Consider the following 16119-nt stretch of genomic DNA (forward strand, 5'->3'; position numbering starts at 1 on the left):
TTTGAACAATATATCTTTTTCTATTTCTCAAAAATAATATATTGTTATTTTTTGCACATTTGTAGGAATACCAGAAAATGGGTAATTTGTAGGATACCAGAAGTGGATAAATTTTGGGGATAAAAATAATTTTGCACATTTGTAGGAATACCAGAAAATGGGTAATTTGGAAATTTTTGGGGTTTTGATTTTGTGAGGGGCATGAATTTTCTATATTTGGAGCATTTAACATATTTGTAAAACTACTAAAATTCTCATCCATAATCACAAAATATTGAAATTTTAAATAATTGTGCAAAGAGGTTGAGGAAAATGAGTGAGAGAGTAAAAGAAATAATAGAGTAGAATGGTAGGATATGAAAAAAAAAGGAGTGTGTTGTGTATTTATATAGAGAATTAAAACATAACTTATGAAAAAAAAAAAAAGAACGTTGCTAATTTTAACGTTGCTGGTATAAATTTTGTCACTGCTAAATTTTGACACTGGTTCACTGATTACACGTATCATCAGAATGATGCTATAATGGATATTATACGGCCACAATCGGTGGCCGTGTATTGGATCCGTGTCATGGCAGGCATTACATGCATCATTGCACTCGGTTGTAGATGCCCTAAGACAATAGAAGAAGGCAAATCCTCGTTAGCAGATGATGCAAGAAACTAAGTTGGTATGCCCACATGGCATGGCAAGAAATACGAATAGAAAAAGGGTTTTTATAAAGGAATAATCTAAATGAAAGATAATGAAATTTCTCCTACCGGTTGGTAGTTGAGATGCTGCCATAATTGGAGCACATGTCATGAACCAAAAACTGTAAATTAAAAATGCTTTGGCGGCCATGCTTAAAACTGACAGGATCAATGAAAGTACATCTAAAACTACTAAAGTTTTCCAAGGAATATATGCATAATATGTTATGGGCCTGTTTGGATGTTATGCATCAAACAGAGTTTTCTAAACCGTAATCTTTTTGTTTGTAATACAAAGTTCCTATGAGCAGAGCTTTGAATCCGAACACCAATAGGCCATCTGAAACTGCAGGTAAAGTACAGTCATGAAAGTGACGATCCAACACAAGCACATGAACAAGAATAGGGCTCCTTTAGCGAATTGAATACGTGAATTTGCAAGACTATAGTCACTATACATGGATTGATATTGTTCTTGGGACATTAGAACATTGGACTTACGATATTTACATATGCCTTGTAAAGACGAAAATCAGGAATCTGATTAATTAAATATGGTTGTAATTATTGAATTTGTCAAGAAAGAGAGAGCAATTTCGAAAATCTGGACGTCATGTCCAACTCTGCAGGTTGGGAGAAATGTGCACACCTATTCGTTAGACATCATGCTGTCACAATATTTAATTCTCTTGTGGGCAAAATTTACGTGCTCATTTTTCTCTTAGAAAGTATAGAAGTTAGTAAAATATTTGGACGAAGGTCCTTGACATTCTATCGTCTTGCGATACAACTATCAAAAGGGTTATCTAGCTAGCTAAGCATCTACTTTCTGCTGGGAAATGAATGTTGATCCGATACTTTAGGCTTTAGTTGTTCTTAATTTTGTTGACACACAACCATAATATGGAAGAAAAACCTTTAAAGAACTGTTCAATCAAGCACTTGATGCATGGTAGAGTTGCTGAAGTGCCTAACAATGGATAAAGTTACATGAAATTTGGCTTTAGTTGCTCACAATCATTAGGCCTAAATGAAAAGCCAAATTTTGCTCAAGAAAATTTCCTTTTATGTCCGTTCATCTGTTTAGAAACTTGTTCTGAACAGCATGTAATGATCATACACATACTACCATGTTTGTTTATAAGTATCTGTGCATGTAACTTGAGACAGATAAAGCATTGGAGTATCCTAATTTGTCTGTAAAATTGGGCCAGCATACTTTAAAGTTGATTCAACCAATCAATATTTAAACATCAATTTGCCCTTGGATTTGTATGTGAGATTCTGAAAGTGAGAACAAATAGGCCAGCTTATCACAAAGGGCCACAAGCTTCCTTGTTAAAGGCCAGATCACTCATAATCATCATGTATATTCAACATTAATTAATTAACTTCCTGACGAGACCCTTCGGAGACTTGTACCATGCACCTGGATTATGACGTCAAAGGTGTTTTGGGGTTCATCTACAAACACGTTCCCTCCTCGTTAGGAAGCCAAAGTTGTGACTCCACTTCAAAATTTATTAAATTTTGTTCTAAATCTAATGTATCTTCTGTCCATCAAGCTGCTATAAAACATTTATCTTGTACTTGTAGCTAGAATTATTCTTTAAATTCTTTTTGCACTGAAAGACTGAAAATGTGCTATGAGCCTATCATATTTGCTGATTACACCATTTAGCTAGGGGGAGAGATTCTCATGGTAAATTAGTCGTCAAAAATCTGTTCTGGAACCAGAAAAGAAAATCACTGAGTGGGAGCTGGTACATGAGAAATATTTTATGGAGACTTCTCCCATTTTCTTCACAACTCCGCCTAGGCATCACCCTTCCCTCCTGCTATAAACCTCTCTGCAATAAATGCTGCCTAGATGGTGGAGGATGAGCAGGGACAAAACCATTTTTATCCAACCATCTGCAAGAACTTTTGTAAAGAGTAATTTGGACAATACCCGAAAAAGAAACTGCAAAAAACACATGAAATTTGTCTTTTTTGTCATCCTCATGCATGTTCACCTGAGCACCTTCGACTTCACATGTTGCCTTAGTTGATATGAGTACATTATATATTTGCTCTAAAAAAAAGATACATCACATATTTACATGTATTTCCTTCTCCTTCTGTTCATCCATTGGAACGACAATGGGTATGGGGGCAATTGTACAGTGACTGGTCAGACAGGCATCCATCTTCAGTGTAAGTAATTTAATGGTCTTTGTGCACATCTCAAACATCACAGTCTACATAGCAAAACAGGACAAAGGTAATGTGGTGCCAAATACTAATATTTAATGGAGGAAATAGTTACAATTGAAGTTGTATGTAATTGGAATTCTTTTACGAGAGTATGTATTTCAAACTATCTCTTGAAGTCAGAGTAGTTTATTATGAGATTATCACAGTCTAAGAGTAGAGTTAGATGAGCAAATATAAACAGAAAAGATATGTGTATCTAACCATCTGAAAAGAAAGGAAAAGAAGAAAAGAAAAATATGCTAAGCAACTTACTATCGAGACTTTACAAGTTAGAACATGTTCTAATGGAAAAATCAACAGTTTTTCCACTGCATTTAATGCATCGTTGATACGAACATGTGAGTTGTGATTATCTGTATGAAACATATGTGATAAAAATAGCAGAACATGTGGAAAGTCAGGATATATTTGTTCCAAAATAGCAATGTGATGAAGAAGCAAATCTTGACCCCAGATCATATATCAAGACTGAGCACGCCCATGCGTAAAATTCAATTGCAATAAAGGATTGAAGTGGTCGTTTAGGGAGAAAAGCTTTCGTGACTGATGTTTCCTTTCGATCCATATTGGTGCAAAGTGCAAAAAAATAGATGTTTCTTTCTCTATCCCAAGAATACGGATTCGTGTTAATTTACAGTAACAAAAGTAGGTAGGTTAGAAACTTAACTGTTGATTTGCTAATTCATTTCCTGTCTCAAATTTAACTTGACCACCTTTTGAGTTGTAAACAGATTATGCAGTTCATACTCCACATATTTCTGTTGGTATACAATGTCTCTATTTGTCAAACAGTAAAACTGAAAATGGAGAGAGATCGAATTTTTTTTTTTAAATCTTTCGTCTTATCTGCATTGAGAAGTTGAAGGGCACAGAGGAGCTAAAAGATTAGACGGCCCCATTGAAAGTTTACAAGTCTATTAGCCTACAATATTTGGCAATTCAATAATAATTATTAGGTTTGCAACCAACAGCCTCAATATTGAAAGCTAACATTCTTTGACAATCGAGATCAGCGGGGTAACTAAACAATTAATCCATCAATTCTAGGGCGATTAATTAACTCAAAAATATTTTAGTTTGTTTACCTAATCAATTGTCCTCTTTGATTTGACGTATAATCTCATCAGTTTATCACTATTAATAGTGAAAAGACAAGAGTTTTGCTCGCAAGCCTATCCAGTATTATATAAAATTCACAGCTACTTGTACGAACTACCCTCCTCAGTCCTCACCTCATGAAAGAAATTAGCATATAATATATATAACCTTCTGCATCAAGTCCAAATTTTGCAATTTTGAAGGTAGGTAGGGATATGAAGTTTGGTTGGACACTTTTTTTTTATTATATGTGCAATTTTTTTTGTTACAAAAACTCGTATTCCAAACAAGGCGTAAGATTGTATTTATGCATGTAGTGAAGCAGTTATCATGTAATGCAGCGTAGGAAGACTATTTTTGTCATGTCAGGCTGCCGACATGGTCCCTTTACTTTTATATAGTTTTATGAAGATGCTGAGAAAAATGATTCAAGTAAAAATTTCGTAGACCAAAATGCTTGGTCTTAAAGTAAAATCAAATCAACACATGACAAACAGATGAATTCAATCCAAGGAGTGTGTTATAATGAAATATTTTATGAGATAATATTCCTTCATCTTGTCTGTATTGAGAAGTTGAAGATTACAGAATACAGAAGTGGTAAAAAGATTAGACGCCACTGAAGGTTTACCAGTCAATCAGACTACAACATTTGGTAATTTAATTATGTTCGTTAGGTTTATAAGCAATAGCCTCAATATTGAAAGCTAACATATATAATTCTTTGACAATCGAGACTGGCGCAACTAAACAATTCATCCATCAATTCCAGGGCGGTTGAAAATTCGATGAGTTTCACTAGCACGAGATGATTAGCCAAAAGATCAACTTCACCAACTTGGGGCCTCAGTAGATCATATGTATCGTGATGAAGGCAATGTGGGCTGGCTGCTGATTTCTTGAATGATCAAGTGTTTTGAGTCTGTAATTCAACTTCCAGCATCATTTAGGTCAATAATTAGGCTAGATAGTACCATCTCTTTTCTGCATGTTCGTCTTGTAGGGGAGCAGTATTTTATTTATTTATTTACGACTACTGAGACCTGAAGCCGCAATCAGAAAGTGAAAAGAGATGATTTCTCCTGGCAAAGAATATGCCTAACCAGTTTGGTACTTGTATAAAATTCACAACTACTCATGCCAACAACTCTCGCCTCCTGAAAGAACCTGCTATATATCGTTACACAACTTTCTGCATCAAGTCCAATTTTTTCATTTTTTTTTTCCAAGATAGGAGGTAGGGATGGAGAATGGCTGGACACTTTATTAGAGATGCAATTGTGGTAATTAATAAACTTCTATAATGCAGCACAGGATGACCATTTTAGTTATGATCAGGCTACAGATATGGCCTCCTCTACTTTTAGCTAGTTTTATGAAGTGACTAAGCAAAAATGATTACTCTGACTACTTAAAAGAGTGAAGGTTTTTTTTTTTTTTTTTTTTTAATTGGGAGGGCAAAATTCTTTGCCAAAGTGGGGGGCGAAAAAACTAAATGCAGATGAAACAAATCCACAGAGTCTATTACTGATAAAATATGGGTTATGAGAGAGTAATGTTCTTGTGGGATGGCCAAGGAAACTACCCATAATAATTAGATGCTTATTTTGTTTGTCTCGAAACAAAATTTAATAGAGTATTTACGTTGTATCTTTGTAGGCTTTTGGCGCAACAATTTAGTCTAAAACTTAAGAGCATTGTTACGAGCATAGAGAATATGATGCATTTACATGCATTAGGATTCTCTTTCCATCACGACCAATAAAACAGCTTATCAATTAGCAAATCACAATCAACAAACATTGTTGAAATTAATTTGAAAACATAGTTGTCAAATACTAATTAAACTATATATATAAAGGGCTACAGCACCCGAAGGAAGGAAAAAAAATTGAGACAGACAGAAGTCAGAGAACTGAATCAATCCTCTGAACTTTGTTACATGCCGACCACTATGTTGGCGTAGAGAGTAGCAGTTCATCTCGTAAATTTGGGTTCTTCAATTTGGATGTTGGCTTCTTTCCCGGCATCAAAATGGCTGTTTTATAACTATGCCATCTCCTCCACTCCACTTCTGCTTCTGCTGTTACTATTCTGTTGAGTCAGAATTTCAGAGCTGCAGAAAAGATTTCTTTTTTTTTTTTGCAAATAATTGCGCTGTCTCTTAAAAACTGTGACTGATTTATTAAGAAAGAATGGGCACAGATACGTAAACCAGCCATGAATTTTGATCCCTCAAGAATCTGCAGGGAAAATTTGACCTCCCAAAAAAAAAAAAATCTGCAGGGATTATTGGTTCATTTACTTCACAAACCCCGAGTGAGATATTAAGTCAATGTCAATTGCTTGTGTACTGGGTAATATAATCGTCAAATTGGAGAAATTTTGCAGCAATGTTTAGAAAATTAAGCACAAGCATTGCCAGAACATTATACAATAATAGAAAATAATGATTTGCAACCAATTAGATTAGCCCAGTCGGCCAGAGTCACCTTTAAGGTACTCCCACTATCTCGAGCTTAGTAGGGTAATCTATAAAGTTATTTAATTGTATCTTTGTTGTGGAGACAAAATCCTAAAATTAAGAATGCAACTATTTTAATATATAGTACGCTGTCTAGGCAAGGCAAAAGTTTTCTTATATACTGAGTAATAAATATTGTATAGAAAATCATAAATAATTTGTTAAATTCATGCGTAAAGGATTATGTCCCATATTGGTCAGAGAAATAAAAAAAAAAAGCTGTTAATATGTAAGTAAGGCCTCAGGACCTAATGACTTAATTTTTTGGGTTAGATTTGAATTCCTGACTTACATATTGAATTCTTTAGTGGACTCTTTCGAGATGTTTCTCCCTATCATAATCAATACAACAATGGTAACATTTTTCATAAATTAAGAGTTTTAGGACAACATTTCCCCACATAAGTTGCTGTAATATATTCCTTTTTTTTTTTGTTATGTTAAATACTATACTTTAAGGTCTAAACTATGTTTAAATTCATCAATAAAGAGCTTTAAAAATGTCAGAAGAATTTATTCTTCAATTTACATAGATATTTAACTTCAAGATGTGAAGCATAATATTTATCAACCTTTAGTTGTTTAGGGGGCATTTGTATATAAGGAAGGAGAATTTCAAAATTTTCAAAACTACAAAGATTTCACATGTTATTTCTAAATTAAACTTCCTGCCCCAAAAAAATTTTAATAACTTTCAGGTTGACTCCAAAACTCAGTATTTAATAGGTAAAAATTTGCCCCCTTTAAATTGAATTTCCTGGTTCCCTCTTTGGATGCACTAGAAGTTTTGTCCCACCACCGTCAATAAAACAATTCATTAATTAGCGAATCACCATTATCAACATTGTTGTCGTGAAATAAATTCTCCCCTTGTTCGTTCCCAAGATGATAAATATAATTTTTTTTTCGTGTATATCCACAAGGAAATAAAGATAAAAAAAAAAAAAAAAAACTGAGAAAAACAGGAGTCAGAAGAGAACTGGATGAGAATCCTTTTGTGTTCATCAATCTTTGCTACATGCCGACCAGTATGTTGATGCAGTGAGTAGCAGTCAATCTCGTAAATTGGGTTCTTCAAATTTGATGTTGGCTTCTTTCCCGGCATCAAAATGGCTGTGCTATAACGATGCATGCAATTCCTCCGCTGCTGTTACTATTACCATATCCTGCGTCAGAACTTCAGAGCTGCTGAAGATTTGTTGCATAAAATTGTGTTGTCCCTGAAAAACTGAGACTAAAAAATTTATACTGTAGAAAAGAATGGGCACAGATACAGAAACCAGCCATGAATTTTGATCCCTCAAGACAAGAGTTTGCAGGGATTGGTTAGTTTATTCCAAACCACAGTGCCCAGACTGCACCAGACCTTTGAGCAATAATACATTGATGCAAAAACAGACAAAAACACAAAATCCTATCCTACATATAGAAAAGTGTGAATGGCCTCAGATACACTGAATTTTCATCTGATAGAAAAACTTGAAAAGATTCCACGTATCATTCTCAATCATAAATCTTCATTGTTTTTAGCATGCAGCTAATGTTTGTCCATGTAGACGATCCATCCCATCTTGCCAATGAAGGCCTGGATTTGGCAATAATTTTCCCTAACAAATAGTGTTGAGACTTTACAAGCAAATTTTGGATTCGAAATTTGACTGTTATTATTTGTAGTTTGACCATTTAATGGTATTAAACGTCCTCATTTTGGCCAAACAAAATAAAGAAAAAAAGAAAATCGTTTATAATTTACCATTATCCTCAACCTTGTTCCCTGAAACTGAGATAGGACACATTGCAATTGCACCACAAAAAGTTGATGACCAATTTTGAGACATAACTACTAATTAGTCACAAAGTTTAATGTGTTTTGTAATTTTTTTTTTTTTTGGGGGTCAAGTCCTACACGTTATCGTCTTCTTATCTACATGTGTTCTGTGTCAGTACATGCATTGCTCCAATTGAAGTTGAAAATTGTACAAGTCTCGGATCTCTTGAAACCCCATAACTTTAGTGTTTCTTTGTCAAGAAAAATGATGGAAACTCGGTTTAGTTTTTCTTGCTCATGTAGCTCAGTTTCTCAACTAACTACCAAAAGTTTTCCATTCTTCAAAGTGTATGGTGCCCTGTAAAATTTTACAGGAAAAAAAGAAGAGAAAAATGTTATTTGCAACTCCTTTTTTAGTTAATCATACTCTCACTATTATTTTAATCATATAGTAATTTTTATTTATTAGATTATTTGATAAAACAAATGACGAACGTGCAAAAATAACATTTCTCCAAGAAAAACAAATAAGAGAGATGGATAGTGGATTTTGAATATGGTTGGCCGGAGGGGCTAGTGGATGAGCCGCACCGGACGAACATGGCCCGTTTTCATATTGCCATCTCTGTGGGAAGTTAAAAAAGTGGCCAAGGAGTTCCTTGGGTTCTTGTTGTCATGCGTCATCCCAAAATGGTCAAATCCGTGGATCGGTGATAATTCATCAAATGATAATTCTCAAACCCTTTGCAAGTTTGCACCCCTTTAAGCAGAGTCCCTGCATTTTCCACAAAGATACTAGTATATCATTCAGCAAATGCTTGAACAATGAGGCTTTAATTCAAGAAAAGAGAGGAAGAAAAAAAGCATTTACCATCTATCTTTGACTGCCTGCCTTGTCTTTAGCCAGAAATAGCTAGCAAGAAGTTGCAACATTCTATCAAGAACTAGCGGAGCTTCTTCATTTTGAGTTGGAAGCAGAGAGGCAATCTCTGCATCAGAAACCTGCTTTTGAAATGATTTCAAACACATTAAGCTCGATAGCTGCTAAATAAACCGCACTCGGTGCCCCACCACATCCCCAATACAAAGACATTAGCAAATCTTTTTGATCATTTGTTAGCGCTGGTTTAACTTGGTTTGCACTCAAATTCTTGAGTTCGATCAAGGTTTTAATGACGCGTTTTCTAAAAGTTCAGCTCAAATTATGTATGAAGGAAATGATCTGAAAAATGTTTCAGATGGCACTGTTGGAGATCCGCTGTGAAAAACATCCCTACTTGTCCTCCTAACATCAAGTTGAGAAGGCCATATGCCAAGTCCTTGAGATCCAAGCTAAAAGTGCCGATTTTGGACCAGTTAAATTTAGGTAGTTTATGCAAAATTTAATTGATGAACTTGACTCTGGGCTCCATTAATTTCACAGCATTATCCCCTTCTTTTTTTTTGGAATATCTTGACATTAATCGTCATAATTTTGGCTTCTTTGAAATATCCTAAAGGTTTCGAGAGCATGCGCAATCTTGAAACCAAATTAAAGATTGGGAGAGAGACAGAAGTCACAGAACTGAATGATCTTTTTTGTCATCTTTGGTGCATGACCAGTGTGTTTAAGTACTACCGGGTACATGAGCAGCAGTTAGTCTCGTAAATTGGGGTTTTCGACTTTGATGCAGGCTTCTTTCCCGGCATCAATTTGTTTGCTCTATAACTGTACCATTCCTATTTCCTCCCCTTCTGCTGCTGCTGTTTATGTTGTGTCAGACTTTCAAAACCGCAGATAAATTTTTGCATAGAATTGTGTTTTTTTTTTCTTTTTCCATTGAAAAACAGTGACTTATTAACTACACAATGGTCTGAGACGCAGAAACAAGAGATGAATTTGGACCCCTGTGGAATCTACAGAGATTGGTTCATTAACTTCACAACCCAGATCTCAGAATACATGCAGCAGCGAGTGCAGTCAAGAAAATATGGCATCATGCAACAGACCCAAAAAAAAAATTTTTTGCACAGGTTTTTATCTTTATTTTTTTTATTGTTTTTACAGAGCTAAAGAAGCAAAGGACAGAGGTGAAATTTTATGTAACTGCAGCAGATTTTCACATCTAAAACCCCAGACCTTCTACTACTGTTATTCCATATGATTAAGTTGGCAAATGGCGATTAAAGGATGAAGCCATTGTGGTTAATATATAATCTCAATAATGCACTCTGTCTGGTAAGCCTTCAACAACAATTTCGTAATTAGAAAAGAATGTCAAGCTTGTCCTTTGAATATGTTTTTGGGTAATCTGAAGGGTACTATAGTATAGCTGAAATGCTTGCTGCTAGGTAGGCTAGCTAAATAAAGGCTCCTGAAGTCACTGCTGACAGGTTATGTACTCCACTACATTATTACCCAATACTTGCTTTTGAGGATTGATCCCTCTGCACCAAACCAAATTATTTGGATAGAACTACAATAATGCAGGATTCCAGGAGGCCAACCATTTTTAGTACTGTTATTTCTCTTTCCTTATTTATTACTACCTTTAGACATCCTTCTGTTCGAGTTTTGGAGCTCATGCCATTTATATCTCAACAGTGGTGTTTCATTCCCCTTTGATTTTAAGCCTTCTCTGACTGTTACTGCTTTACAAACACTTGCAGCATGCATGTAAAGGATTTCAATAATGGAAGGCTGAGAACTGAAATCAATCTACCTCCAAAAATTAGTAATAAAGATTAGGCAGAGTAACTGAGCTTGGCTACATCACTACAATAGACTCCACGATGATGAAGAGCACATAATTATGCAATCACATAGCATCCTAAACTTGGCAGTGAAGTGAAAAATTAAGATCTCAAGCTACGAGCAACCGGGTCATCGAGTAATGAGTACACACATAAAAACATACTTCGGTACATTAAGATGTTTAACACGCAATACACTTTTACATACTAATATTGGGAAAAGGAACCGACAGCACGCATCAGTTGCACAACACACAGGTGAAGGACCTTAGGAGCTGAAATACTACATACAAAAGTTGGGGACATTAATTACGCGGAAATGAAAACACAATGACAATAACATAAGCATCTACCCCATGATATGCTGCCCAAAGCCATCTGATTACACCTTAGGCTTCATGGATGTGTACATGATCTTCTTTAAACCATTCCCCTGTTCCCTTTCCTTGTGCATTGCTGGATAGATGGCAGCATTCATGAAGCAACGGTGACTAGTTCCTGCTCCGATTTTTCTCCACAGCCCTAGGAGCTGAAGACAGTTGAAGATAAGTTAATGAGAGATCAACCCGTTTTGAGTGAAGTTGAGGACTCCAAAAGCAGAAAGTGCAGAAATATATTAAAGAAGTACATGCATCACAGGGTCAAAATGACAGATCTAGAGAGGGTGAATTTTCCGCCACAATCAAAATTAAGCAATTCCGTGAAATAAGTAGCAAATACAGCAATTCTTCCAATTGAAAACAGAGCTAGTTCAGAAAGCAGCAGGTGCCCACTTGAATCGGCAAAAACTAGAATTATGCTTAGTACAGCACTTTAAGGCAACAAGATATAAAAGTTTCAAATATAACTAACAAGCTTTGCGAGTTTGAAGACACTTGGAAGAATTTAGCAACTCAGTCAAATTAAGAAAGGACTAATGTCACCATCTGGGGTCACTTAAATGAATCTTTTCCCTTCAGTTCTACATGAATCATAACTTCCAGCAAATGACGTAACACTAAACATTCTTAATTAATTACTTGCTTCTATTCACCCTTTACCTTTTCCATTCCTCTATGCTTACTTTCAATAGGTATTCTAGTTTCCATCAGTAATTTAACAGTTAGATGTTTCTCAATTTATCAACCTCAACATTACAGATATGACATCTAACCCATTTACATTTTTTAAAACAGATCCATGGTTGAATCACACAAAGTGGATGAAATCCATCATACAAACAAAATTGACGACAACTATTTATTTCTGTACACAAATCACTAAGCACACAACTATTGTCGTCCAATCAGGGTAGCAGAAATTTATAGCTATTTTCATCTACTTGTTTTCCATCAAGGAACCTTGCACAACTGATTCTTTAAAGCTTGCTATAACTGCTACTTTTCTATGTATTCCTTCTCTCTCATTACACTTGTATTACCAGTTTAAAGGATGCCTTTCTTGACAGATGATAGTGCACAGTTCAAAATTCAAGTATCAACATGTTCAAGCCATAAAAAATATACAAATGCAAAGCCTCATATTGCTACAGGCTGAATACCTGTTGCCAGGTGTGTGCCTTTTCAAGTAATAGGTAATCTATTTATTAACATCAAAAGTAACAACAATAACATTATGATCGAACACTAGAGAGAGCATTGAACACAATCACAACAAAGTCAATATTTACTGTATTTGTGGTAAGCAGGAGTTCTATAAACCAGAAAGAATACTAACCCAGACCAATAGCATCAGAACTCTTCATGATTCTCAGTCTCTTGCATGTATCAATGAACATTCTGTCAAAAACCAGAAAAAACATTAGAGGGCGTCTATACCTTGCTTTATAGAACAAGTATTTTGAACACATAACATCTTAAATTCCATGGTGACTCCTGGCAAGGTTAGCCCTTATAGCAACATAAGAAGCCACATTCTATCCAACTTGAACACCAAGGTAGGAAAGTTATATCTCTTTCATAAATTTGCATAGTCATATTCCTGATTATTGTCAGTAACAGCTTAGATTCCCCCCCCCCCTCTCTTTCCCATTCCAGAAGACAACTGAGATCTAATGAACTTGATTATGTCTGGCATGCAGCATAAATAAATAAAGCTATTTATTGAATTACGAGTTGTGCATAATAGGAAAAGGCAAGTATCACAAATTTGAAGGTCATGAAAACAATTCCATAGTGACACTCGTGACTTTTGTGCTTTAACAACAATAGCAGCAGGTCATGACAGTTTCAAATGTTTTGATTGACATGGGAACGTCATTAATAACATTGACGATAATAGTATAGGCAAGAATAAGCTTGCCTCCAAATAAATCACCAGTTTCTCATACAGAAGCAAGAAGCAATTCTGTCCTACTCCACCTGGGATGCAAATGGTTCATGCTAACTAAGTCACTCTCAGATTGTATTTGGGCGGTGCAATGATGCAATCAACGTATATAATCCATATGAGGAAAATCATCAACAGAAATTAGCATGTTTAGAACTTACTCCCAAGGGACATCACCCACAAGCATCCAGTCACCATCCTTGTCCTCATATGTGAGAACATATTCTGATCCATGCAGCAAATCCTTCAATTTGCTCTCACTCAACACCTCCTTCCCTTCGACTCCATGAGATCCACATTGACCTGACATTATACCAAGAGAGGGTAGTAACCGGAACCATTACAAATGATTTCGGTAAACAAATGCTTGATGTCAAAATCCCACATATATAGCATATTAGCGTGTAAAGTTGTAGGTTTCAAGTAATCACTCACCAATAGTAAAACAACTAAACATCTTCTCAAGGGCGGAAGAGAGCTCCTGATATGTGGAGTATGTCCTAAGGTCCACTTTCCTTAGATATGGAGCACCATCCATGCTGACCTTAACAAAAAGTGCACCAGGTCCAGATTTTCCATCCACTTCTTCAGCAACCTTTGAGGTGGAAGCCAAGGAGTTCTTTCTAAATGACTTCACAGGTGGCCAGCCCACAACCTGTGCCCTGCAATCATTGAAAGATTATGAACAAGACATTCTTGTTATCAAGTCAACATTAATACATTTAAGAGATTTGAATTCATGTAAAAACTTACTTGGGAGCTGGGGCTCCAGTGTTGTTACTTGTAGCTCCAACTCGGTTTGAGACACTCTCATTGACAGTGCGAGGCCTCTCCTGGACAGTGCTTTGGGGTACAACCTCTTTCAATTTGGCAGCTTGAGTACCAGTAGTCTCTTTTGCAGAGACTGATTTCATGCTGGAGTTCAGAGAAGGTCTGGGAGATAACATCACATTAACTTCAGAAAATTTTCCCTGTAAAACAAGTATGATAGTTCCTCAGTAAGACCCCTTCTTCACACCCCATTAAAGAATCCAATTGCTTTTCAGTAGAATAAGCAAATTCACCTCAGAGAACCCATCCATGGCATCTGAGAACCCTCTTTTGTTGCCTGAAGTACTCGTTCTCTGCAAATTCGAGCAATTCCCATCCTTCAAAGGATGCAAAGGAAACAGAGGTTTCTCATCAAGTTTGGTAGAGCTCACAAGGCAAAGTTCTGAATCCCTCTCAGGTGACTGGGACCCAGGAAGCCCAAGCCTGAGCTCAGTTGCCTTCAAATTCAGACAGCTGCCATTGCTGCCATCCGATATGTTGGAAATTGTAGAGCTGTCCACCGATGAACACTCAGACAATCCCATATAGTTTCGCTCTTTGAAAACTGATCCATTCTGTCGCGAACTGTCTAAGGAGGAAGAAGAAGTCAACAAGCTCACATTGCTCTGACCCTCTTCTTCCACAACACCAAGCAGTGGTGTAGACATCAGATTTCTAAACTAAACTCCACTTTGTTTTTTTTTCCCCCTTTCTTTCCAAAACCTGCTCAATTCAGAAAACGCTCGTTACACTTCTCTTCCTATCCCTAAATAGCAAAAGAATACCAACAAAAAAAAAAGTTAACATTTGATCAAGATTGCAAGATAGTTGTTCACATAATTTAAGCCAACTATATGTCCACAGATGCATGTGGCAGCATTTTCAAGATTTTTTTCTCTCTCAAAAACCTTTTCAAATTTAACCATCTCGGAAAGTATACTATCAATAGCGAGCAGATTTCATAAGTAGCAGAACATGTAAAGTTCAAAACTGAACTTTAAATAAAATAACTACTCAACTTTAAGGCTACCCAAATATCCATACCACCCACCAGAACTCCCAAGACAGAAAAATCGCACAACAAAAGGAAAGGTTAAAAAGCATCATACATGAATATTTTGGATTAAATTCATAATTAAGGATGGTAAAAAGCAGGGAAAATAGAGAGAAACAAAAAAGAATGCATGCCACATAATTACCACAAACAAATACTGCCGGAGAAAAAAGAAAGAAAGAGAAGTAACACACACAATAGATCTACCCAAAGAAAAGAAAGACAGCGTGTTAATTCACCAAAGTTGCAATTTTGCTACCAAAATAATAAAATGGTGAAAGAACTGCACCAAAAACTCCCTTAACAAAGAAGGGTATCCGGTATAATGAAGCCAAGGAGAAGAAACTATTAGCACTCACCAGTCAAATGAAAAGCCTTTCAGATCAGCTAGTTTGTGAAGTAGGAAGCTCAACAATATAGACAAGGGTCAAAATGGAGAAGGAAACAAGTACTAGTAGAAGAAGAAGAAGATGATGATAATGATGATGATGATGAAGGGGTAAGTACAGGTTACAGAGGCTTGTGATTTTGCAGAGTATTGAGAGAAGGGAAGGGAGAGATGGGAGAGAGAGGAGAGAGAGACTAAGGACCCTCCATTTAGGCACAAAGTTACAAAAGCTTATTTGCTGTCCTATGTGAAACTCAATGCCTCCCCTATATTAAAATAAATACACCAAAAACCAACTCCAAGAATAAAAAACAAAAGAAAAAAGAGGAATTTCTTTATGACTGACCAAAAGAAGAAAAGCAAAGGAATTTCTTTAAACTATAGCCACATGCCTACTTGAAATCTCATTTAGATTACTATTTTTATAGAAAAATATATTATAATGATTTGATATATTTGATATTAAA

The 16119-nt window shown here is 35.8% G+C and overlaps 1 protein-coding gene across 2 annotated transcripts; it reads right to left on the reverse strand.

Moving 5' to 3' along the window:
* Window positions 1-11155: 11155 nt before the first annotated feature.
* On the reverse strand, window positions 11156-15887 carry LOC113748785 (auxin-responsive protein IAA9-like). Of its 2 annotated transcripts, none has more exons than XM_027292335.1 (7): window positions 15624-15887; window positions 14465-14933; window positions 14154-14371; window positions 13836-14062; window positions 13562-13703; window positions 12789-12850; window positions 11156-11601 (listed from the first exon to the last, which is right to left on the reverse strand). In XM_027292335.1, exons 2-7 carry the CDS (start codon window positions 14876-14878, stop codon window positions 11564-11566), a joined length of 1101 nt encoding a protein of 366 aa, XP_027148136.1. In that variant the 5' UTR covers window positions 14879-14933; window positions 15624-15887; the 3' UTR covers window positions 11156-11563. The 2 variants fall into 2 exon arrangements, with proteins under 2 accessions (XP_027148136.1, XP_027148135.1); XM_027292334.1 differs by having other exon boundaries at window positions 14465-14976.
* Between the last annotated feature and the right edge of the window lie 232 nt (window positions 15888-16119).

The sequence above is a fragment of the Coffea eugenioides genome, chromosome 10, assembly GCF_003713205.1.
Source record: "Coffea eugenioides isolate CCC68of chromosome 10, Ceug_1.0, whole genome shotgun sequence".
Taxonomy (NCBI): Eukaryota; Viridiplantae; Streptophyta; class Magnoliopsida; order Gentianales; family Rubiaceae; genus Coffea; species Coffea eugenioides.

Bases quoted from the DNA above. Each gene is read 5' to 3' on its own strand.
- LOC113748785 (XM_027292335.1), bottom strand. From the start codon at position 14,878: ATGTCTACACCACTGCTTGGTGTTGTGGAAGAAGAGGGTCAGAGCAAT. The intron at 14,063-14,153 runs GTAAGTTTTTAC...CAATGATTGCAG, and splicing joins ACTGGAGCCCCAGCTCCCAA to GGCACAGGTTGTGGGCTGGC. The intron at 13,704-13,835 runs GTGAGTGATTAC...GTATAATGTCAG, and splicing joins GTTTAGTTGTTTTACTATTG to GTCAATGTGGATCTCATGGA.